This window comes from Podarcis erhardii (genome assembly GCF_964252035.2).
Source record: "Podarcis erhardii genome assembly, chromosome: 3".
Classification (NCBI taxonomy): domain Eukaryota; kingdom Metazoa; phylum Chordata; class Lepidosauria; order Squamata; family Lacertidae; genus Podarcis; species Podarcis erhardii.
The window spans coordinates 75,495,814-75,519,599 of NC_138507.1; the positions used below are offsets into that span (position 1 = coordinate 75,495,814).

Consider the following 23,786-nt stretch of genomic DNA (forward strand, 5'->3'; position numbering starts at 1 on the left):
ATGTCCCAGGTTCTACAAATGCTAGCAACTTACTCTTTAAAAAAAGGAAGCTGGGGATTATGGCCCAATCACTAACCCACTCACAGACACATGAAGCTCCACTACAAACTTTTGGTAGGAGCTGGTTGCAAATGTAAACTTGAACTTGGAATTTTTCCATCAGATGGATGCAATACTTGGCGGTCGTACTTACTTCGCGACAGCTTTCTTCTCAGAAAAAATCCTCAGGCAGAAATCCGCCTCCTGGTGTGGCTCAAACGTGGTAGGGACAACAACGTAATCCCCAGGTGGCAGCGCAAATCGGTCAGAGACTTCCCTTAAGTTGATGTAGGTTTTGCTCCTGGCCTTGGATGCGTGGTAGCGGAAAAAATCCTTCGTCAACTGTTCGTCGTTACTGGGGCTCTGCGATTGGATTTCAGATTGACCCCATTATTCATCTGTTAGCTTGGCAGATATAACAGCATAAGAACATAAGGAGAGCCTGTTGGATCAGGCCAATGGACCATCGAGGTCAGCATCCTGTTCTCCCTGCTGGCCAACCAGATGCCTGTGGAGAAGCCTGTCAGCAGGGCCTGAGTGCCAGAGCACTCTCCCCTCCAATGTTTGGAGCCCAAAGTCACACCTATTAGAATGCAAACTCCAGATTCCAACGCTGGTCTACTGCCCTTTCATTTCAGCCTCTGCCTTAGTGTATTGCCATACATTTATACAGCAAAACGAATATCAAGTGTGGGTCTTCAGTGTGTTGTACTAAGTGGATATATGCATGGGGAACAAGGTCAGCTTGTGTAAAGAGTTTCCCCCTCTTCTCTCCCTTAAGAACCCTCTAAACATGTTCTGGGGGTTCCCCAAACTCTCTAGGGCAGACTTGGAGGGGGGGGAGTGAGGAGAAGCATGGAAAGACCCACTGCAAGAGCATATCTCATTCCATGCACATGACGACTTAGCTGAATCCTTTGAACTATACAGTTCAAAGTTAAATAGGAGATGGCTACATATTGTATTATTATTATCTGTTGCACCTATACCCTGCCTTTCCTCCAGAGAGGAGCTCAAGGGGGCAAAAAGGCAGACACCCCCCCCATTTATTTCTGCCCTTCTTTTTGCAACAGCTGAAGTGTGCGGCAAAGGGATATGAACTTAACCTTCATACTATGAATTAACTTCATGCCGCATGAATCATCTTCTTCTGAATGGCCACTATATGCCATTCTTTTTCACAACCTGGAAAATTAAAGAAGGGAATGCTTTTCCTGTACCAGGGCAAAGAGCATTTACACAGCCACTGTTTTTTTGGAAAGCTCCCCACCCACATTTCTGAGGGGTTTCCTATCTTGGTAGTGCAGTGCCAGTGCAGCAAGGAAAAAAGTGAGCACCTGCAGCTGTCAAACACACAGGACTGATAGGGACTCAAGTTTAGCTTGCAGATAAAAATAAGAACCACTAAAAACAAGGAAAAAGCAATCATTAAAAAACAATGAAACATTGATAAAATTAAGAAACAAACACACAACATATAGTGATGAAGTGACTCAGCTGCAAGTCACATCAAAAGGTGAGGGGAAAGGCTGAGGGACTATCACCACATCAAAGATGTGTCTTGTGTCAGGTGTTCACCTTGGCCCTGCCCAGAGCGAACCATCACATTGCTGGAGAGGAAAATACCTCATAGATGGCATAACCTATGGTTAGCATTTCAGCTCCCTGCTTCCTGAGTTTACGGCGGTCTTTTTGCATTAGAGCGGCTATAAATGTGCATTCATTTTGACCATCATCTTTTTCTGTCAGCTGGAGCTTGATCTGTGGATTTGTCCAAAACGTTTCTGGAAATTAGAGAGAAAAAGAATGGAAAAACAAACTGAGTGAGAGAAAACGCATGTTCCCATTTTTCTGGTATGGAGAGGGAGAGGGAGAGGGAGAGGGAGAGGGAGAGGGAGAGGGAGAGGGAGAGGGAGAGAGCACATTCAAAGCTATGGCTGTATATTAAAATCAGTATGTTTATGTTTAGTCACAAAAGCATATTTCAACATTGCCATGTCTGCTTCAAGCACATCGTTATAAAATACGCTGGAAATATGCATAGCAATGTTAATCTGGAAAATGCCATTAATTATTCACAATTCCCTCCTCTGAAAGAACCTAATAATAAAATATCTTTCCTTGATAAAATAGATCAGTTATTTTCACTACCACTAGGGCATCACTTGGACTATTAAGAAGAGCTCATCCCTCCTGCCTTTCATGAAGACCAGCAGTGGAGCCTGCAGACACTGTCTGTGCACTGTGGACTAGCATCTTGATGAACCCACCATATTTCTTTCCAAACACTCTACAAAGGCTTGGAACTGACAGCTCCCCTCTGAGTTGAGTCAAAAGTTGTGAATCTGAAAATCAATGAGTCATCAATGGGCAGTAGTGGCGGTTGTGGTAGGGTAGAGCCGCCCTCTCAACACCGCCACTGCTGCTACTTACCTGTGTGGTGGTGATGGTGGCGAGACCAGGGTTGTGCACCAGTAAGATCACCATTACCCAGTCAATCAGTCCCACAAGTGCACCCAGCCTCACTACTGCCCTGTCACATGCCCTGCTGCTGTCAACAGGGGAATTCCAAGGAAGGAAATGCAGACCATTGGCTCAGCTTAGCTTTGACAAGCTGTAGCCTCTTAATAAGGATGATGATACTCTGAAGTTCCCAATGTCAAATAGAAACAGTGGCATCAAAAGCCATCAAAAGTATTTATGGAGCTGAGCAGTTATTTAAGCTTATGTGGAGTTGGGCCTCACTGTTTGAACAATGATGAAGAAGGATGGGTAAGAAGCAAGGTCTTCCCACGGAGAACAAAAACGTGGCAAGAAATTTCAGATGCACACCTATGAAGTTTCTGCAGCCTCCAGCAGTGGCCCCCCTGACCCAGCTGCCTTGGTGAACTATCACCTCCCATTTATGTGCTGCATTATCCTCAAGGGCATCAGGCGTCAGGTTGCAGATCTCAACTTTGTCGAAATGAGACTGGAAATCATCAAACTTCATCCTATATAAGAGAAGAAAGAGAGATCACACTATGAAGGACTGTGAAGGATATCAACATGCTGAAGATTACATGCTTGTAAGCGTGTTTCTGCTTCCCCTCATGTGTTTGTTGAGATGTGAGGAGGACCAAGTAACCACGAAAAAGGCACCCTGGTTTGCTCTTGCTTTAATGCAGTTATCATTTGAATCAGCATGTTCACTTACCAGAACTCTCCATCATCTAGGGCTGTCTGATACAAACGTTTTTTCTCAGATGGGCTGACGGAACGCCATTCAGGAGAACTTGAAGAGAAGGAGATAGCCGTCAGCCTGCTGGAGCTCACAGAGTGCTGTGCATGCCAAACTCTCGGGCATGTTTACACCATACATTCAAGGTGCATGAAACACACATTTCAAGCGCATGACTTCCCCCAAAGGATCCTGGGAACTGTAGTTCCCCCCCTCACAGAGCAACAGTTCCCAGCAACCTTAAACTACACTAAATGTGCTTTGAATGTAGCACATGTAGCTGAGGAGATTTCACCCCTCCCATATCCAAGAATCTGCTGATGTTCTCTGCTGATTCTCCAGAGAGGAGGGGGCAGTTTCTGCTCTCTACTTATTCTGCTCCAGCCTCACATCAAAGAGAGAGAGAGAGACTGAGTGTTAGAGAGAGATCGTGTGTATAGATAAGGTTGCTGCTAAGAGCAGCTGCAGACACTCAGTGCAGTTCAGCATTTTCGTTTAGACCTCATTTAGCTCTGTACATAGTTGTGTATTATAGTTGTAGATAGAATAAAGAAGATATTCTACAGAGCTGCTCTCCGAGTCGTTTATGCTCTGCTATACTCTGCTGTGCGATGACTGTCTTCTTGTGGAAGTGAATCCGGTGCTCACAACTCTAAGCTGTGAGTCCACAGCACTTTGACCTGTTCCTGTGCAGAAGGAAGTGCTACCCAGCTCGCCTAGCCCAGTCGGGGCTGAGTGGATGAGTCCAGTTGGTGGCACTGGCTCAAGGGCGATGCTGACAGTAGCAAGCCCTTTTGAAAGAGGCATCTTTAGGGTGGGTGGCTCCAGCTTGGCTAGACAGATCCACTGAGTAGGTTGAGCTCTCAACTTTTCCCCCCTTTTAAGGGAAATTCCCTTATTCCAAATAGGATCCCTAGCAAGAAAAGGGAAAAGTTGACAACTATGGCTCTCAGAGAAGGACCTGATCCTTACCTTTTGCTCTGGCTGGCAGGGGCTTGGATGCAGCAGTGAATCTGTCACTCCGCACCTCTCAGCCCTTACTTAGGATTGCTTTGTCCATCAGTATTAATGCTGAAGCTATTTCCTGACCTTGGCCGTTCACTCGTGGATACGGTATTTTATCACACTAGTGATGTTTAGCCATTGCATATTCCGCTTCAGTGCCTGTACTTTACTGTGTCATCCAAAATGTCAGCTGCTAAATAATGGGTGATATCAATGAAATCAGTTGAATTAGGTAAATGCACTCCATTTATTCCGGTGGGTATTCTGAGAATGGCTTATCATCCCATGAGCGTGTTGTGTTTTCAATAACTGTTCCCCCACCCCATCTGCAGAACTTGTGTATGTTAAAAGTTCTTGGAACAGTGAATATACTAACTTGTCACTCCAAGGGCCATTCCATTCCACTTGACCCCATGGGTTCCTAACTCGAATGAGCTTCACCTTCCGGCCTTGGTAGTCCACCTAGTGAGAATGAAGGCAAGAAAGAGAAAGAATACAGAACAGCTTTCCAGTGCAAAAAGAAAAGAAAAAGACTCACATGCTTAATCCAAGGACAGCCAGGATGATGCCCTGCACATATGGTTAGACTACAACTCCCATCATCCATTGGCCTTGCTGGCCCAGGCTGATGGGAACTGTAGTCCGAAAACATTCTAGAGCATGCCCTGGCTACCTTGACTTAATATAGCAACAACAAATACAACAACAACAACAAATTCCTTGTAGCCCTCCCATCTGACTGGGTTGCCCCAACCACTTTGGGCAGCTTCCAACAAAATATAAAGGAACACAACAAAACTTCAAACATTAAAAGCTTCCCTAACTAAGATGTTCAACTGAATTTAGTAGGATTATAAAGCAGAGTGGGAAACCCCAAGCTGGATGCAGCCCTCAAGGTCCTCATTTCTGGCAGCCAGAACTATCCTCAGACAACATCCCTGTCCTCAGAGCACACTGCTTACTAGCTCAGCTTTGTACACAGAGTGTTTTTTATTCAGCTAGAATATGTACTTGAACTCTAATTGTTATTTTTGCTTATCTGGATGGAAGACAGAGATGGATTTGTGTAAGCGTAAAAATTAGCCTACTGTACAAAGGTGAAATGTGCATCTGTTATTCTATCAACCGTTGCCTCTGCCCTGCTCATCATTGGCAAGTGGCCCCTGGAAGGGAATGTGGCCTCCAGGATGAAAAAGGTTCCCCAGCATCTATTATACAGCATCTATTTTGAGAATTTTAGCCTATGGAGAATCTAATCATCCACATTCATCCTGACATCTTAAACTAAGAAGCAGTTTTTCTTTAAAATGCTCAGTAACTCAATTAATCTGGATGACATTCTCTTCACAAAGCAAATCACCAAGTCCCTGGTACTTTAGACCTGAACATAAAGTTGGGTCTCTTTTTTGGGAGAGATTCCCAATAATGGGCATGAATTGCCCACTCTGTGTGAAGCCAACTAAAACAATACCCCAGCAATTCAAAAGCATATTATATTACAACTATCTCTGAGCATAGGATAAACAGGCTTGGTTTCCGAAGCCAACCACTCCTCCCCTTTAAATAAAAATAGGTTCCGTCCTCTTCACAGCAAGAAAAACCACAACAGAAAAGCCACTTACCTCATCAATACCAGTTACTGAATAGGCATGACCTTTTATAAGTCCGTAGGGTGTACGAGCTTCTGATTCAGCTGCACTGCTGGTCTAAGGCATGGAAATATAGGTTTAAAATACTAGTCTTATTGAAGTAACATCATGTATTTATTCGCACATATATGTAAGAGTGAGAAGAGTGAGTGACCACATTTAGAAGAGAGGGGTTGTATCCAAGGAAAACATTTTGTACATGGAACATCTTCAGCAAGCAGAATGAAACTTCCCCTCCTTTTTCCCGTCTCCCTGCCCCCAATCCATTCCATAGCTTTGGGGGGAACCCCAGAGCAGATTTGGAGAAGGAGAAGGGAGGATGTTCTATTGTGCTTGCAGAAATCATTCTGCGTATGCAGTGATTTAGTTGGAAACAGCTACAGGTAAGGAACGTGAAATACAAAATCCTACGATATAATGTACAGTGATAACATATAAAATATTTAGAAAGCTGGTTAATCGACAATGCAAGTAAGACCTCAAATCATTTCCCAAACACTTGGGGGCATTGATAGATCCCCAGAAGAGGTCTCTGGTGTGGTGTAGGGGCTAGCATGTTGGGCTGGGCTGTGGGAGATCTAAATCCCTGTTCCACTATGAACCAATCTTGCCCAGGTTGCTAGCTCTCACCTAACTTACCTTACAGGATTCATGTGAGGCCAAAGTAGTCCTCTGAGCTCCTTGAGAGCAGAATCCAAATGCAACACATTGCGGATGAGTACTGTGAATGGCTTCAAATATAGATGGGGTTAAGAAGATGGACTAGCATAGAAGAGTTAGCTATGAATGGTGTATGGGGCTTAGGCTGCAACTGTGTGGATGCTTACTTAGAAGAAAGTCTCACTGAAATCTGCAGGATTTCTGAGCAGCCACTGGTTACTGCTGCTCTTTCTCAAATTTAGATTTTAGTAAGTGCAATTAACTAACTAACTAACTAACTAACTAACTAACTAACTAACTAACTAACTATATATAATAAAGGTAAAGGTAAAGGGGCCCCTGACCATTAGGTCCAGTTGTGACCAACTCTGGGGTTATGGCGCTCATCTCATTTTATTGGCTGAGGGAGCCGGCGCACAGCTTCCGGGTCATGTGGCCAGCATGACTAAGCCGCTTCTGGCGAACCAGAGCAGCGCACGGAACCCGCTGGAGCGGTACCTATTTATCTACTTGCACTGATGTGCTTTCGAACTGCTAGGTTGGCAGGAGCTGGGATCAAGCAACAGGAGCTCACCCCGCCGCGGGGATTCGAACCGCCAACCTTCTGATTGGCAAGTCCTAGGCTCTGTGGTTTAACCCACAGTGCCACCCCGTCATCAAATATCTTAAGGGTTGTCACATGGAAGTTCGAGCAAGCTTGTTTTCTGCTGCTCTGAAGGCTAGGACCTGAACCAATAGATCCAAGTTACACAAAACAGGATCCAAGTTCCAACTAAACAATAGGAAGAACTTTCTGGCAGTTTGTTTGACAGAGCTTTTTGACAGTGGAACGGACTCTCTCGTGATGTGGTGGACTCTCCTTCCTTGGAGGTTTTAAAGCAGAGATTGGATGCCCATCTGTCATGGGAACTTAATTTGAGATTCCTGCATTGCAGGGGCTTGGACTAGATGATCCTCAGAGTCCTTTCCAGATCTACCATTCTATTATTCTGTATATCATATTCCATCCCTATTATGCATCAGGGAACTCAGTACTTTGGAGAAATTGTTCATTCAGAGCAACGAAACAGATCTACACAGATAAAACCCCTGGAACTCAGCTTTATCATTTTACTTACATCAATAGAACAGCCCACCATTGAACCTCTTTTCAGAGCTTTTTTTAAGATGTCATAGAAATTTTCTGGAGCTTTTTTAACTTCAAACATTTCTCCAACTCCTCCTGTGAAATCTTCCATTGCTTCAATTGTGCTTCCGCCTTTTAAAGCTTCATAACTTCCATTCAACCTGACAGCAACCAGAAAAAACAAACACACACATATATACACAAAACTTATCATCATCATCATTATCATCATTATCATTATTTATTAAATTGGTTAGTTGCTTTATATTGTCCAGGGCAACCCAAAATGACTTGCAACCAAAGAAACGGACAAACAACCCCCCCACCACATATAAACATTAAAACCAAGAGGGAAAAGAAATACATTTAAAACATCACACCAACTTCTAAAATGCCACTTATAGCTAAAGGCCAAAGACCTGATTATAGAGGAAAGGTTTTGTTTGGTGCCTAAAGATATGTAATGAAGGTGCAGGTAAGCCTCCCTGGGGAGAGAATTCCACAAACTGGGAGCCACCGCAGAAAAGGCCCATTTTCCTGTTGCCACCCTCTGGACCTCTCTTGGAGGAAGCCCATGAAGAAGGGCCTCAGATGATGAATGTTTGATCAAGAACTTCTCCAAGTCCCTTGGATAATAGGGGTGGAATTCATACTATATACCACTTCAATTGCTGCATTGCTGATTGGGATAATCCAGTGCTTTTTTCTGGGGGATACGCAGGGGTACATATACCCCTAAACATTTTGTGAATCTTTGTACTTTTGTCCATTTACTGTATTTATTTTTCCTGATTCGAACTATAAAATGGTGATTTGCTTGAGTCAAAATGAGAGTACCCCTAAACATTTTTATGGGGGGGGGGAGCACTGGGAATTATCCCCTACTAGGAAAGTCTCTTAGACAAGCCTTACAGAAATCAACGATTGCTTCCAAAGCATTTCCAAGTTCTTGTACATGCCCAATATATTTTGAAAGGTTTCTGCAGCAGAGGTTCCTAGTATATTGTGCCTTGATGCAATCACCCATTAGCTAGGACAGCATGGTGTGCTGGCTGGAGTTGATGGAAGTTGTAGTCCGAAACAACATCTGAAAAGCACAGTGTTGGCCATTTCTGAACTAGGTGAATAAACCATGGCTGGAGTATACGGTAAATCAAAAGGCACACCACTGCAGCTACTTATAGTACAGCTGTTACATACCACACATTTAAAGGACATTACATTTCTTCAAAGAACCTTGGGAACTGTGGTTTAATTAAGGATGCTGAAAACTGTAGCATTATCGGAGGTAAGCTATGATTCCCTGGGTTATTTGGAGGTGAATTTATTGCATATCCCTCCCCCCCCCATTTTAAGGTTATTACCATGATTCTGTTATTAACATTCTTTAGATCCTTAGCAGTGGTAGTAGACCTTATGACACAGAGAGCTAAAATAGCAGGCCTCAATATCTGATTTCACAATCAAATTTCACAGACCACACAGATGACAGTGTGAGAGAAGAGTGCAGATAGCAACGAGGTGCAGGTGGTGAAAGCCAAGGAAACCATGAACAGTACCTAGACCACATAACCCCCATGGCTTACTTGGCATAAGCTTTTTCCAACAATGCACTCCAGAATTCATTGTGATCAGCTGAGTGTAGAAAAACCAGCCGGTCTTTGAAAGTGGGCAATCGGTCATCAACGACAATATCCAGCCACTCATTGTGTTGCCAAAACTGTTTGGTAAAGGTAAACAGAATAATCTGATAAGGTGAAATAATATGCAGCACAGTAATTTGTACTTCTTTCAGTAGCAAAAAAAACCCCAGCAACAAAACCCACTTAATTTTCTTGGAGCAATCAAATGGCAAATCTTGAATAACGGAGCAATCAAAACTCTCCCTCTCAGTCCAGTGGGGCTACACAGAGTGGTGGGGGCACTGTTGCACATGGCAGTCTGGGTGGAAGGTGGAAGTTGGGCAAAGAGCAGGAGCTGGTACAGTGATTGGCCCAAACTGGGCTCGATGCCATCGCACAGAGGTAGTGGGGGTGGCTTGGACATTTGGACATGTATGACAAGAGTTGTCTTACCTGAAAATGAAATATTCCAGCATAGCCTGGTCCAAAATCCTGATCGAGTGGCACTACTCTGGCTAATGTGCTTTCATTAAGAGTAAGAGATGCTATAGCTGCCAGCAGCCAACAGTCACCTGGAAATAAAATAGAACAAAGCACTGGTTCCTCTTGTCATCTGGTTCCAATTAACAGGAATTCTTTAGAATTCACATCTACAAAGTGGAGGTCAAAGCTCCCCGTTAAATTATTCCCATTAAACCTTTATTGCTTACCGTATTTTTTGCACCACAACACTCACTTTTTTCCTCCTAGAAAGTAAGGGGAAATATCTGTGCGTGTTATGGAGGGAATGCCTACGGGTGGCGGGGGGGATCTTCTGCAGTCGTGAGCAGAGGATCCATGGTTCCCCTTCCTTCCCTCCTCCGTGGCTCGCTTTGAAACAGCAAAGCGGGAGAAGAGCCGCTGAGTGGGGAGGAGAGAGGGACAGAGAGCCTGCTTCTTTAAAGGAGCAAAGCGGGAGAGGAGAGGAGCCGCTTACACGAGTGTAAGTGGCTCCTGTCCGGTTGGTTCCTTTAAAGCAAGCAGGCTCTCTGTCCCTCTCTCCTCCCCACTCAGCTCACTAAATAGCAGCAAAGTTTTTCAGCTCACTAAGCCGGGGATGAGCGGAGAGGAGGGAGAAAAGCGGAGCCTGCTTGCTTTAAAGGAGCAAAGCGGGAGAGGAGAGGAGCCTTCTCCCCTTATACCCCTCTTCTTCATTATTAGCAGCATCCTTCTCCACCCACCCCACGCATGCTCCTTGTCCCTTGAGTGCTTTTCCTTCCCTCCCCACTTAAAATGTGGTTACAAAGCACAGATCCACATGGATCCTCAGGATTTTTGCACTGGGTCACCCCAAATTCACCATCAGATCACATAGCATGTCCATGGCTACATCTTGCACCAAAAAAATCACGCACCCACTGTTGCCTGGGGCCGCAGTGGTGCAAAAACGTGGTTACAAAGCATGGATCCACATGGATCCTCAGGATTTTTGCATTGGGCTACTCCAAACTCACTGTCAGATCCAGTGGCGTAGCGTGGGGGGTGCAGGGGGGGCCGGCCGCACCGGGCGCAACATCTGGGGGTTAGGGAAATCCACGGGTTAGGGGGCGCAAATCCACGGGTTAGGGGGCGCAAATCCATGGGTTAGGGGGCGCAAATTACTTGCCTTGCCCCGGGTGCTGATAACCCACGCTACGCCACTGGTCAGATCACATGTCTGTGGCCACAGCATGAACCACAAAAATCATACATCCACTGTTTCGTTTAGAATATTTTTTTTCTTGTTTTCCTCCTCTAAAAACTATGTGCGTGTTATGGTCAGGTGCGTGTTATAGAGCGAAAAATACGGGTAGCTATTAAATTTTCCAATGCTTTTTCTTATGGTTGCACATCAGTGTGGCATTATTTTGAACAGCACTCCAGTTTATCTAGATATTTTCTTTTAAAACTGGTTGTATGGTATATAGGCAGTGGGTTTTCCCCTAGAGGTACTCAAGGGTATGCAGTACCAGCACCTTTTTTACTCAAAGAAAAGCACTGGGTATAGGGAATCAAATATGTAAGGTGAGCTGTCCTGCCCAGGAATCATATTTGATGCATGGTAGAGGTTTTGTGCTGTACATACAAATGCATGATGGATTCCACTATGTTGGGTGAAAAAAGGCAGGCCTGAAATCTGCTCTCTGTATTTACCAGTAATCGTTGGATGTGACTGTACACAAGTGAAGCAAAGGACCCACACAAATGATAAAGTAGAGCCAATGAACTTTAGTTGCGTGACCATGTGCACGTCAACACTCGCGTTTCCATGCAAAAGGCAGCTACAATTTCAGTGGGAAAGAACACTCACCAAGTTCCCCTTGACAAATGTCTGTTCTTGTGGCGCCTCCAAGAATAAACTGTGGGTCTTTAACGATTTCCTTGAAGAATATTGGAAAAAAAGGTAAGTGCTCTGAATGGAATATATTCTGCTGTGCATTGCTGCAACTGTGTGTCTATTCTGCCCAATGACAGACCTGGAGCCTTGGGCAAAGAGCAGACATTAAGATCTGCCAAGTCCTGTCCTTTATTAAATTGTGCATTGGAAGATTTATGGCTCCATAATGATATTATGGCATCGTTGTCAATATATGAAGATCCTGTGCTGCTGGTGTCCGACCCAAAAGAAAATGGAAAATTACTGCTGTTGATTTCCTGAATTATGAGACTTCACTAGGAATACCACAGGGCATATTAGCACTCGTGCGTAGGCACAGCAAGTGATTAAAGACTTTTATACCACATTTGGATATTTAATAGCTTTTAACAAAATATTTTTAGGCTCCTTTCAAGTCCAGACATGATCCCAGGGCAGCTTTCAAATCGGTCCACTTAAGAATCCAGAGCAGATTCTTTTAGGAGGGCCTCTGTTTGATATCTCCTCTCTTCTTCTCTCTGCTTACTCACCCAGCCATGAACAACCTGGAGTGGCTAGGATAGTGGTGTGCTTTGAATAGTAGAGTAAGGTGCTCAGTGGCCAACAAGACTGGAGGATTTTCCATTGCTCTCAGAGGGAATTTCACAGAAAAAGACAACGGCCTACAGTGTTTATGTTATGTATTCAGTGGTCTGTGTTTGCCTGAGCTTGAGTCTGAACTAAGGATTCTGAGCTCCTGTGTTCTGATTCGATACATGATGTCCAATCACAGAACACTTTAGGATTTGGGCCTCTGCCATTGGCCCTTGAACTCTGAGTCGTGATTCGCAGCTTGGAAGTTTAGACAGCCAATCACTTTGGGAGTGGGAGTGGCCCAGGCCTTCAAGAATGTATATAAGCAGTTGCTTTGCCCCGTTGTCCAGTTCTGTTAGTTCATTAAAGGTTCTTGCTGTTATTGCTGTGTCTTGCCTCAAGGGAACCCACCTATACTTCAGTTTACTTTGGAGGACTGGGCTTTTTTGGGTCTATTCATCCATCCTCCTCATCAATCACACCACTCCTAGCATCAGCTGCTTTCAAGGCAAGCATTTACCCTGGGTTGCCAATGTCTGCTTTTAAAAATAAGCTAAAAAGAGGGGAGGCATACTTTTCTATCTAAAAGAGACCATACATGATGATAAATACACATGTACTAATAAAATTACTTTACAGGTCACAATGGATGCAGAGAGAGTCTGGAGTCCAGGGCTCAAATTAAGCCTCAGACAAACATAGGCTTCGTGGGAAGGGAGCCAATGCAGGAACGTGCTTGTGGAGCAGAACCCTCCTCCCCAGCGAGGGAGACAAAGGTCGACCATGTCTACACAGTGGGCAAGATGGATAAAGGTGGCAGCCAAGGCAATTAACAGAGGCTGCAAGCTTTACACAGGCTACTGGTAGTTTAAAAATTGAATGGAGCCAAAGGCTGGCATTTTTCCTCTGCCAGAGCATTTCCCTGCTTCAAAGGAAATGTCAGAGAGCAGGTGACCTGGCTGGCTGCATTCCTGCTGCTCAATGCCCAACTGGGGGGAGAACATTACTTAGGCCGGTGTGTCATGATTAAAGAGAACAAAAGGCAAGTCAAACCAGCCCAGTCATCACTGGCACCACCTGCTTGTTCAACACACCGGGTCGTTCAGAGCTTGCAATTGAACCATGCAGCACAAAGTGCAGGGAGACTGGGATAAGCAAGGGATTCCTCTAGACCTGCTCTACAGGCACAACTCGCTTCATTGCACTGCGCAGACATGCTCCTTAGGAGGATGAGGGTGCAGCTGCAGGCAGATTGGCGGCTTCCAGGGGAAGGAAGCCTTCTGCCACTGCTGCCGCTCCTCTTCTGGCCACAAGAGTGTAGGGAGCCTGGCTTAATAGATTACAATATAGTGTAAACATAACTTTTATATGCACTGGGAAACATTTAAAAATAAATAAATATGTGACCCGCTTTATTGCGATATTTACTTTATTGCAGTGGTCTGGTAAGCCTATATGCATTTCTGAAGCCTGACATCTAGAATTTGAGGCAGCAACATGTAACCCATGGAGTAAGGTAAAGGCAAAGGGACCCCTGACCATTAGGTCCAGTCGTGGCCGACTCTGGGGTTGCGGCGCTCATCTCGCTTTATTGGCCAAGGGAGCCGGCGTACAGCTTCCGGGTGATGTGGCCAGCATGACTAAGCTGCTTCTGGCGAACCAGAGCAGCGCACGGAAACGCCGTTTACCTTCCCGCCGGAGCGGTACCTATTCATCTACTTGCATTTTGATGTGCTTTCGAACTGCTAGGTTGGCAGGAGCAGGGACCGAGCAACAGGAGCTCACCCCGTCGCAGGGATTCTAACTGCCAACCTTCTGATTGGCAAGTCCTAGGCTCTGTGGTTTAACCCACAGCGCCACCTCCGTCCCAACCCATGGAGTGGTCCACCTAAAATATAATGCACAAAAGAGGGAGGGGAACCAAATTGTGCATACGAAAAATCCAGAATCTGAACCAGGAAAAGCTGATTTTTTTTTCAATCCAATTATGCAAAGAAACACATTTGCATTTATTTGCTAACTGAGAAATAATATGTCTTGCTTCCATTAATTATGAGGAGGGGCAAAGAGCTATATAGGTGTCTGAACCCCCACCTCCTGTTCACAGGCAGAAAGCATACTGTCTGAAATTTTGTTACGCATCCATTGGCAGTCTGGTTTAAAAATTAAAAACCCTAAGCCAGGCTTCCTCAAACTCAGCCCTCCAGATGTTTTTGGCCTACAACTCCCATGATCCCTGGCTAGCAGGACCAGTGGTCAGGGATGATGGGAACTGTAGTCTGAAAACATCCGGAGGGCCGAGTTTGAGGAAGCCTGGTCTAAGGAGTAAGAACAGGAGAGGCCTGTTATCACCACTAAGCAGCCACCCCTGGCCACACTCCTCCCCATACTGATGATCCATAGGATTCATTTCTAAATTAGCATCTCCAAATTTTATGCTGAACTGCCTTTTGGGGGGCCTTTGCTCTGGTGAGGCGCACATGGGCCAACCTACCTAAAGGAGATCAGCTGTGGGCACAGATGGGATGGGGAAAGAGTGGTGATTGTTCCCCTGTTTAGTTTTGGGTTTGTTGTTTTGAGCCTGCTACTCACTAAGGCTCAGGTGGGAATAGGAGATTTCTGAGGTAACTTACTGCTACAAAGGTCCCATCTCCTGTGGCAGAAATACAGGGCAATTACACTCACCAGTTTATTACCTGGAGATTTTAATTTCCCTGATGCAGCAAGAAATGAGGTGGATTATGGCTTTTCCTGCTATTTTTCTCCTCAGTCCTATAGCCTACCTTCCTCCCACTTTGGAAGGCATCCTGTTTATTACCACATGATTGGATGGTGGAGGCAAAGAGAACAGGGCGGGGAAGCAAGAAGCCTGAGAAGCCACACCTGGCTTTTCTGAAGGGTTGCAACCTGACAGTCAAGCAATAGAAATGTCATAATAAATCTTAACCTGCAGAATGTTTACCTTTGTGTCTAATTTTCTGTACCCTTGGGGTATAATCCATTTTTCCCTTGCCTTTATGCAATAAAATAAAAACAGTAATATACAGTGGCCCTAAATCTTAAAGCAGAGAATGATTCCAACTGTGCAATCGAAGATCTCCACAAAGTGCATTCCTAAAAGCTTATTCTCTATTCTAAAGAAGGAAAAGAGAGTTTCTATCTGTTATACTTTCTAGAATCAAGTCATGAAATGAAATTCTACAAGGGGGACTCTGCTTGTCCCCCACAGCAACCCACATCAAGCATTTGTGATGTTTGTTTATCCCTGTTAAACAGCAAATCAAAGTTTGTTGACTTTTTCTTTCTATGGGAAGGAAGAATAACAGGATGTAGGTTACAAGTTATTTATCCACTGAACGGAGCTTAGATTTCCCCATGGGAGGTGTGGAATGTGAAATATATTTGTTTTGATTCGAAATACATGTTTGCTGTCTGAAGGTACAGTATAGGTGCAGGCATTTCCGTGTTATACACCACGCTGGGAATAAGTCATGCACATGTGCTATACATTCTGAGAAGGAGAAAACAAACATGTTTCCAAATATACTCTGGCTTAACTTGCATGGTTATCTCTGTCTATTTTTATCCATTTATTATTATTATTTTATTCCATTCGCCTTCAAGGAGCCCAATATATGACACACCATTATCACCTCCTGTTTTATCCTCTCTACAACTCTTTGAAGTAGGTTAGGCTGAGAGGTGATGATTGCTTCAAGATTACCCAGTGAGCTCCAGGGCAGGCTGACTGGGGATTTGAACACTGCAAAGGTGGGCTAGTATGAAGGCCTGAGATTTTAGGGCTTTAAAAGGGCAAAATCAACACTTTAAAATTGGGCTGAGAAATAGTCTGGTGATTGGTTCAGTTGCCAAAGCTCAGGTCAAATCCACTAGTCTCACTTGATAGTTTTGTGGCCGTTTTCCAGACCAACTGAAATTTGGGGGTCATTTTTAAAGGCAGTCCTCTAGGCTACATGTTAAAGACCTAATTAAAAAGTTGCGTTGGTCAAGAGCTGGTGGATGCAATGGAAGCTGAGAAGTAAAACTTATTTGCAGCTTTCACTGCCATCTCATAGGCTTTCATAAGCATCCTATAAGTTATCAGTGCTTTGGTAATAGCGGCCAAGATACCTCCATTTAGGTAAGGTTGCAGCTGACATGTCAGCTAAAACAGAAAAAAAACCCCTGAGCTTAGGGGGAGTGTAACCTCATCTTCAATGAACTTCAACTTCATTCATCCAGATGAATGAACCATCAATCACAACAGGACCCCCACCTTTTTGAGTCTCAGTTTGATCCAGTCTATTACTGTGCCCAAACACATGTTTATTTGAATTATTTATTTCCCAAAATCTATATACCACTTGGCTGTAAAAACCAGGAGCACATAAAACAAGAAATTTTCAGTAAAAACAGAACAGTAAAAAGCAGCTATTGAAAACATTAAAAATAATTAAAATCAACAATAAGCTAAAAACCAGATTAAAACACATGTCAGCATGCCACATGTCTATATAGGCTTGCCTGGATAAAAATGTTTCTAGCAATTGCCCAAAAGGTGCCTGATGTCAGGGATTTTCAAACTTAGCTGCTGCCACACTACAATATTGATTTCTTACAATGTTGGGCCATTATATCTATATTTAGAACCTTGAGGGAGAGAAACTTGTCTTTTGTAAATAGAAGTTTAGCTGTCTCATTTTGCAGAAGATTCTACACAGTGGGAGAAGGACTGACAGAAAGAGAAATTGCACTCACCCCAGGCCTCTTCCACACAAAGGGGACGGGAGGCTTCTCACTGTAGAAAAGGGAAGCGTCATTGGCTGGGAAGTCACAATCCTCAAAGAGTGTCCCCCTCTGCTGGCATTCAAGCTTCAGCTCCTTGTAGGTCTGGCCAGTGGAGTGAGTGGCAGAAGCGCTTTGGGGGGCGGGGGGAGCCCGTGGACTCGAGTTCCGGAAAGTGTAAGGCATTGTTCTTAATCCACCTGTAGCAGGTATAACTGAGGTAGAGGGGCTGAAGAGTTGAGAGGACAGCTCCTGGAAAATGCCAGCCCTGCAAAACAACAACAAGGAGTGATTATAGGATCCAATTGCACCTTGTGGCATGCAAGAAGATCCAGACCTTTAGGGAAGTGGGCGAAAGAAAGAGAAAACCTTCTTCTGTGCAAGCAGCCCCTCCTTTTTTGCACCTGTTTGAATGGCAGGTTGACAGTCACATTCACCAGAAACAATAAAAGAAAGGAACACCCTGAGAGCAAACAGAAAAGGGAACTTGTTTGGCTTCTTCAAGTGTTCCGGTTTGCTGGATACTTTCCCTCAGGTATGTTAACTCAGAAACCGCAAAGGGTGGCACAGAGATAACTCTGGTGTTTGGCCATGTATCATGAATCTGCTACACCCAGAAGGAAAAGTCAGGGCAGTTTCTTCATGTTTGAGTGATAAGGGGAGGGTGTGGAGGCACTCGCTGACTCAGAGAAATGTTAATTGGCACAAAAATCTATCTGCCTATAATTTCACAGCTCCCTATGATAGAGTGAACCAGATTATTATAGATTAAACCAGGGGTAGCCAATATCTCCAGATGTTATGGACTACAATTCCACGCTGGCAGGTGCTGATGGGAAGTGTAGTCCAAAATGCTGAATACTCCTGGGTTAAAGGCTGCCCACAATGCAGACACACAATCATTTTATTTGTATGCCAGTTTTCCAAACCATGCTCAAGGTGGCTTACAATATGTAAAAATATATATGCATAATTACATACGTAACAAAAGCATTCATAAACTATAAATAAAACATCAAAAAGTACACACTGAACAATTTCCACATATATCATAACATCTAAAATAAAGATACAAAAAATAATATCAGTAACAGCAACAACCCCCTTATCCCAACGAAACCTCCAAGACAGCCTAAGACACATACAGTTAGCTACATGCACGTAGTCCAGTTCATTTGACAACAATAGAAAAATAAAAGTATGGTGTTGAGCTGATTCTTAGCTGCCACTCGAATCACATCCTCCCCTCTAGCGACACTGAGCAGCGCAGTGCGATCCTACAGCAGGCAGGTGCACTGCAGGCAGTGGCGGAGGGAGCAGCTCAGGCGCCTGGGGCGGATCACACAGTAGGGCCTCCAAGGAGTCTGGCTGCCTCCTCTCTCAGCAGCCCTACAGCTGGGGAGGAGGAGGCAGCGGGCGAACTCTTTGGGCAGCACGGAGCCTGTGCGTGCCCAAGCTACCGTGTCTCTCCCAGGAGAGACGTGTGGCTCAGGCACGCTGCAGGCCCCGCAGTGAGTGCCGCCCGGCATTCTGTCACCCCCCTCAGTGGTGACACCCAGGGTGGCCCGCACCCACCGCACCCCTCTTCCTCCACCCCTGACTGCAGGCCAATGGTTGATGCTCATATGTTATGTGCACAAGTAGATTGACCAAAAGCAGCTTCACTGTGATTGGCTAGGTCAGGGGTTGGCAAGGTTTACCAGCCATGAGCTGGATCACTCCCACGGAGATCGTCCGTGGGCTGGACTGGCACAGTGCAACACCAGAAATCGCGTTTGCGCATGTCTGCAGCGCTTGAAATCGCTTCTGCGCATGCCCAGAGGACAAAAATTGCACCTGCACAGAAGCGATTTTTGGGATCTGGACATGCGCAGACATGATTTCTGGTATCTGCATATGCGCATACGTGATTTCCGGCACCGCTTGGCAAGTCACCACACCGTGCTGCGCCAATTTAGCGCAGTGCATGGGGGACTCGCCAAGCGGGTGGCTCAGTTCAGGGGCTGCTCGGGGGCTGGTAAAATGGTATTCATGGGCCGCATAAAATGGTATTCATGGGCCGCATCCAGCCCATGGGCCGCACGTTGCTCACCCCTGGGCTAGGTCTTACCAATCACAGTAAAAAGGGGGTGGGGGTGGGAAGAGAGCTGGGTACCAACTCCCTACCTGAGACTATGCATAGGAAAAGCTGGAATGAAGACACTCCACACTCCTGAGTGATGGGCAGAGATGGGCAGCTTGATAATTTCATTCATTCTTGTTTTTTATAAGAGTACAAAGGGTCTTGTACCTTATATGGAAGCCCTGTATTCTTGTACATGCTTTATAATTTCCACCTGTCTGGCAATACTAGATCCCAAGCTGGAAACTTACTTGTGAGGTCAAAGTAGTGAAAGGTGTGGGGGTGGGGTGGAGAGACCTTTCAGGTCACAAGAAATCTTGGCCTCCTACAAGCAGGGTCAGGTAGATTTGAAAGAGTCAACATTAGCCCTTAATACCTTCTAGGTGTATCTCTGATTCAGGTAAATGCACATTAACACCCCTTAGAGATTTTTTTTTTAAAAAAATATTAGGTGCCCTACAATGCTTTTGAATAAGTAATAGACTTGTGGATGGAGGGAGGAGAAGGCAAATTCTCAATAGGCATTGTCTGCTAGCCAGGAATATAATAACCCAGCCCTAAAGACCACTTACGAAAAAGAGACATTGTTGTCTCTCGGGCAAAGCTCAACCAGTTTATCCAGCTCTTGCAAAATTCTGTACAGGATGAAAACAAAAGAAAGCCTTGCTTACGTTTTTAAATAGACAAGACAAACCCCAAAACAAATGAATAACTGAGATCATAAGTATAGCTACATAAATACTATTACAAAAAGATTTAGTGTCAGCTTAAAACTGGAATGGAATAGGTGATGGTGTTAAAGTCGTGACACCCCGTGTAATGTTATTCACATAGCAGTCAAATCAGCCCTGGGTATTTTTATACCTGAGGTGAAAAGTTAAAATGCCACACCCGCCTCGTATATGTTTTATGACACACAGATCAAGAAGTCAGAGGCAAGAAAATGGCACTTCTTTTGATATGTGCTGCTCAAAGCTACTAAAATAGGTTGTTTCTTGGTACATGGTAAGGCTCATGCAAATAGTCTTCAGAGCTTTTCCTAATGCTCCTGTCCATGTTTCTTTGTATGTTTGAGTAGCAACCCCTTGATGTTAGAATCAATGGTTTGTGCACCTAATTGTCTATACTGTATTAATTTCAGAATGTGTAGAGTGAGATAGATTTCTCTACATATGTGGCTTCTATGCTCATAATATGCAGTCATACAGGTCAGTTTTTATAGGGTTGATTTCAAAGGCAGAAGTGATGTCTGGGGGGAATTTCTGGAAGGTGACTGTCCTGGATTATCAGCAAGTAAACCCAAAAATTACATGGGTTTTTTTGTTTGTTTGCATTTTCAAGAGTTTCGGTGGTTTCCTAAAAAAAACCTCTCAACAGCTTTCGGGGAGTTCTGGTTTTTAGTGTTTTGAAATATGGCAACCCTAGCTTTTATTATTCTATATTACAATATATTTATTTATATCCTGCCTTTCCCCCAGTGGGACTCAAGGCAGCTTACAGATAAAATCAAGAATCACTAAAAACATAGAAAAATATTTAAAAATAATTAAACATTAATAGAATTAAAACTATATAAAACTATATAAAATCTGTTTAAAACAGACAAATAATTACAATTAAAACAGAATGGCACCATCCCATGGTCAGCTAATTATGCCCCTGTTTTCCCTTTATTATAAGTGCAATAATAAAATGTAAAGCAGAGAGTATTAACTCTGTAATCAATGACATTTCCTCAATGCAGGAATATGCAGCTGTCCCTTGTGGGGATCAAACCTGCAACCTTGGCGTTATCACCACCAACTGAACTATCGGATTGTTGATGTGCATCAAGCGTTTATACCTGCTTATGTTTTTTGGCCAGTTTCTTCCGACTCTTAGTCAGCAAGTTTCTCAAGTGTGAAGTTCCTAGTCAGCAGTTCCATTTAGCAACCTACAACCTGTACCTTGAATACAATCTCAATGTATGAATCTATGTTTCAAAGTCTTAAAATAAAAATTCATATTAGTAGCAAGATACTACATGCTGCATATCACATAGTTTATAATATGTTACATTGTGTAAATGCTCAAAGATGCTAATACAACAAGCAACATGCTCTCGAATGGCAGCGTTATCAGCCACACTTGCCAATTTCATGCAAGGAAGAATATGGAGAAAACCACCTGCAGTATTTGCAGATCATGTTCACAAGGGGGCAGACTCGTCTAAAGAATAAAAATCTATTGTGGTTCCCAATCAGAGCCTTAAAAAAACCTGTTTCATCCATGAGTATACTTGGTGTCTGGGTGTGGTTCATCTACAATTGTGTTTGTATGTGAGGGGTTGTGATTGTGTATGATGTTGTGACACTTAACTCTTCATGGGAACTGTTATTAAGCATAACTTTACATCTGCAGAATATTTACATTTTATTCTTTGTGTGTGCAACGTGCCACATTTATGCTGTTGTTTCTTCACTGGGTATAATGTGCAAACTGGAATGGCAGATCTGAAGTTGGAGAACACTTTTCTCTGGTCAGAGGCTATTAGACTAGGAAGGGTGATTGATCTGACCTTTCCAAGGCAAGAGATTGCCCCGGTTACAGTGTTCAAACAGGATCTTGTAGGATAAGTTTGTGCAGGTAATGAGTTGTGTATCTCACCCCCTTGCAGTGCACATTCCCTAATCTGATCCTGCAGCTTGCTGTGGTATCTAGTTCTGAATCTAATCCTGTCTTCTGTCCCTGGAAGTGTCCAGCAAAAAGCATTATATCAGCTGAAAAGAAGAAAAGCCATTAAGCCTACTAAGAGAAAGATATTTCATCCGCTGTTAAAAGGCGCAAACTCCTGCACCTTATCTGCAGTAAAAAAGCAAGCCACTTAAAACATGGCTATGAAACAAATCACAAAAGCTTTTCATCTGAATGGCCTCCTTGATTAGAATTAAGGTTTTGTTTTAAAAAAGAAAGAAATCAACCCATACTGCTTTTGCCATTTTCTGGAGCGGAAACAGCAAATTGAACAAAGGTTGTATGTGCCTTCTGCATGGCTGTCAGATTTTAGGAACTTTGAAACTCTGGCTACTCTTTCTTTTGATCACTACGTGAGCTCGGGAGATAAAATGTAAGCATTCCCTGATCTTCTCTGAATGGACTATAAAATCATAGAATTGAAAGGGACTCCAAGTGTCATCTAGTCCAACCCCCTGCAGTGCAGGAATCCTGCCCTGCAGGGTAGGCTCGAACCACCAACCTTCTGGTTAACAGTCAGACGCACTAGCTCACAGTGCCACCTCTGTACACTCAAAGTTATGTGTATTTAGAACACTCAAAGAACCCTGCTGGATCTGATCAAAGGTCAGCAAACTGGTCAGCAAACTTTTTCAGCAGGGGGCCAGTCCACTGTCCCTCAGACCTTGTGGGGGGCCGGACAATATTTTTTTGGGGGGAATGAACGAATTCCTATGCCCCACAAATAACCCAGAGATGGTTTTTAAATAAAACCACACATTCTACTCATGTAAAAACACCAGGCAGGCCCCACACACAACCCAGAGATTCATTTTAAATAAAAGGACACATTCTACTCATATGAAAACACGCTGATTCCCAGACCGTCTGTGGGCCGGATTTAGAAGGCGATTGGGCCAGATCCAGCCCCCGGGCCTTAGTTTGCCTACCCATGGTCTACTTGCTCCAGCATTTCAGATACTCTGCTCTCCTTATGCTATAATAAATCTGTTAGCTTTTGAGATATCGGTAGAGATGGGGGAGAAATTCAATTCAGTTTACATTTAAAAGTGAACCAACCTAATCTGCTCTTTCCAAAACAATATACAAGCCAAAACACAGCCATCCTGTGAACGAGCGTCTCCACCCCCCTCGTTCTGCCTGGACTCTGAGGTCCAGCTCCAAGGGCCTTCTGGCGGTTCCCTTGCTGTGAGAAGTGAGGTTACAGGGAACCAGGCAGAGGGCCTTCTTGGTAGTGGCACCTGCCCTGTGGATCGCCCTCCCAGCAGATGTCAAGGCAATAAGCAACTATCTTGCTTTTAAAAGACATCTGAAGGCAGCCCTGTTTAGGGAAGTTTTCAATGTTTGATGCTGTATTGTGTTTTTAATATTCAGTTGGAAGCCACCCAGAGTGGCTGGGGAAACCCAGCCAGATGGGCGGGGTAATAATAATAATAATAATAATAATAATAATAATAATAATTATAATTCAAGAGTCACATTTTTTCTGAATTTTGCAATGCCGTTCTCCAGCCAAGGATTGCATACAAAATGCATATATTACAATAAAGCGTGCATAAAAATGCATTTTACTAAGAAAAATTGCAATGGAAAAATCCACAAATGTGCAAGATGTGCTTAGTGGGAGAAATTTGCACTAAAGGGCTGAATAATTTTCAGGAGGACTTTTAAAAATGCAGATTGGTGTTGAAATGTGGAGAACAGTGCTGAAGACTGGAAAACGGAGAAAGAGAAATTGACAGATGGGCCTTTGCATAGATACCACAAGCCTCTCTGCTATTTATTTTCTGCAACAGACTAAGTTGACTTTGATTGTTGTCACAGAATTTGGGAGGGAATTTCCTCTTCTCCACTCTG

General features: G+C 44.0%; 1 protein-coding gene and 1 long non-coding RNA gene across 2 annotated transcripts in view; both read right to left on the reverse strand.

The window, feature by feature from the left end:
- Positions 1 to 17,545, reverse strand: part of CAPN9 (calpain 9) — a 30,256-nt gene extending 12,711 nt beyond the window's left edge. Inside the window, exons 1-11 of the mRNA XM_081855835.1 lie at positions 17,048 to 17,545; positions 11,651 to 11,720; positions 9,775 to 9,893; positions 9,286 to 9,419; positions 7,692 to 7,860; positions 5,887 to 5,970; positions 4,641 to 4,726; positions 3,236 to 3,313; positions 2,872 to 3,032; positions 1,666 to 1,823; positions 194 to 402 (exon numbers count right to left, since the gene is read on the reverse strand). Of these exons, the coding sequence (XP_081711961.1) occupies positions 194 to 402; positions 1,666 to 1,823; positions 2,872 to 3,032; positions 3,236 to 3,313; positions 4,641 to 4,726; positions 5,887 to 5,970; positions 7,692 to 7,860; positions 9,286 to 9,419; positions 9,775 to 9,893; positions 11,651 to 11,720; positions 17,048 to 17,395 (1,616 nt within the window). The 5' untranslated portion in view covers positions 17,396 to 17,545. The remainder of the gene's footprint in view (positions 1 to 193; positions 403 to 1,665; positions 1,824 to 2,871; positions 3,033 to 3,235; positions 3,314 to 4,640; positions 4,727 to 5,886; positions 5,971 to 7,691; positions 7,861 to 9,285; positions 9,420 to 9,774; positions 9,894 to 11,650; positions 11,721 to 17,047) is intronic.
- On the reverse strand, positions 10,094 to 11,091 carry LOC309338583. Its single transcript, XR_014154978.1, has 3 exons — positions 11,002 to 11,091; positions 10,448 to 10,813; positions 10,094 to 10,251 (listed from the first exon to the last, which is right to left on the reverse strand). It is a non-coding gene; the product is annotated as an uncharacterized lncRNA (long non-coding RNA).
- Positions 17,546 to 23,786: the final 6,241 nt, after the last annotated feature.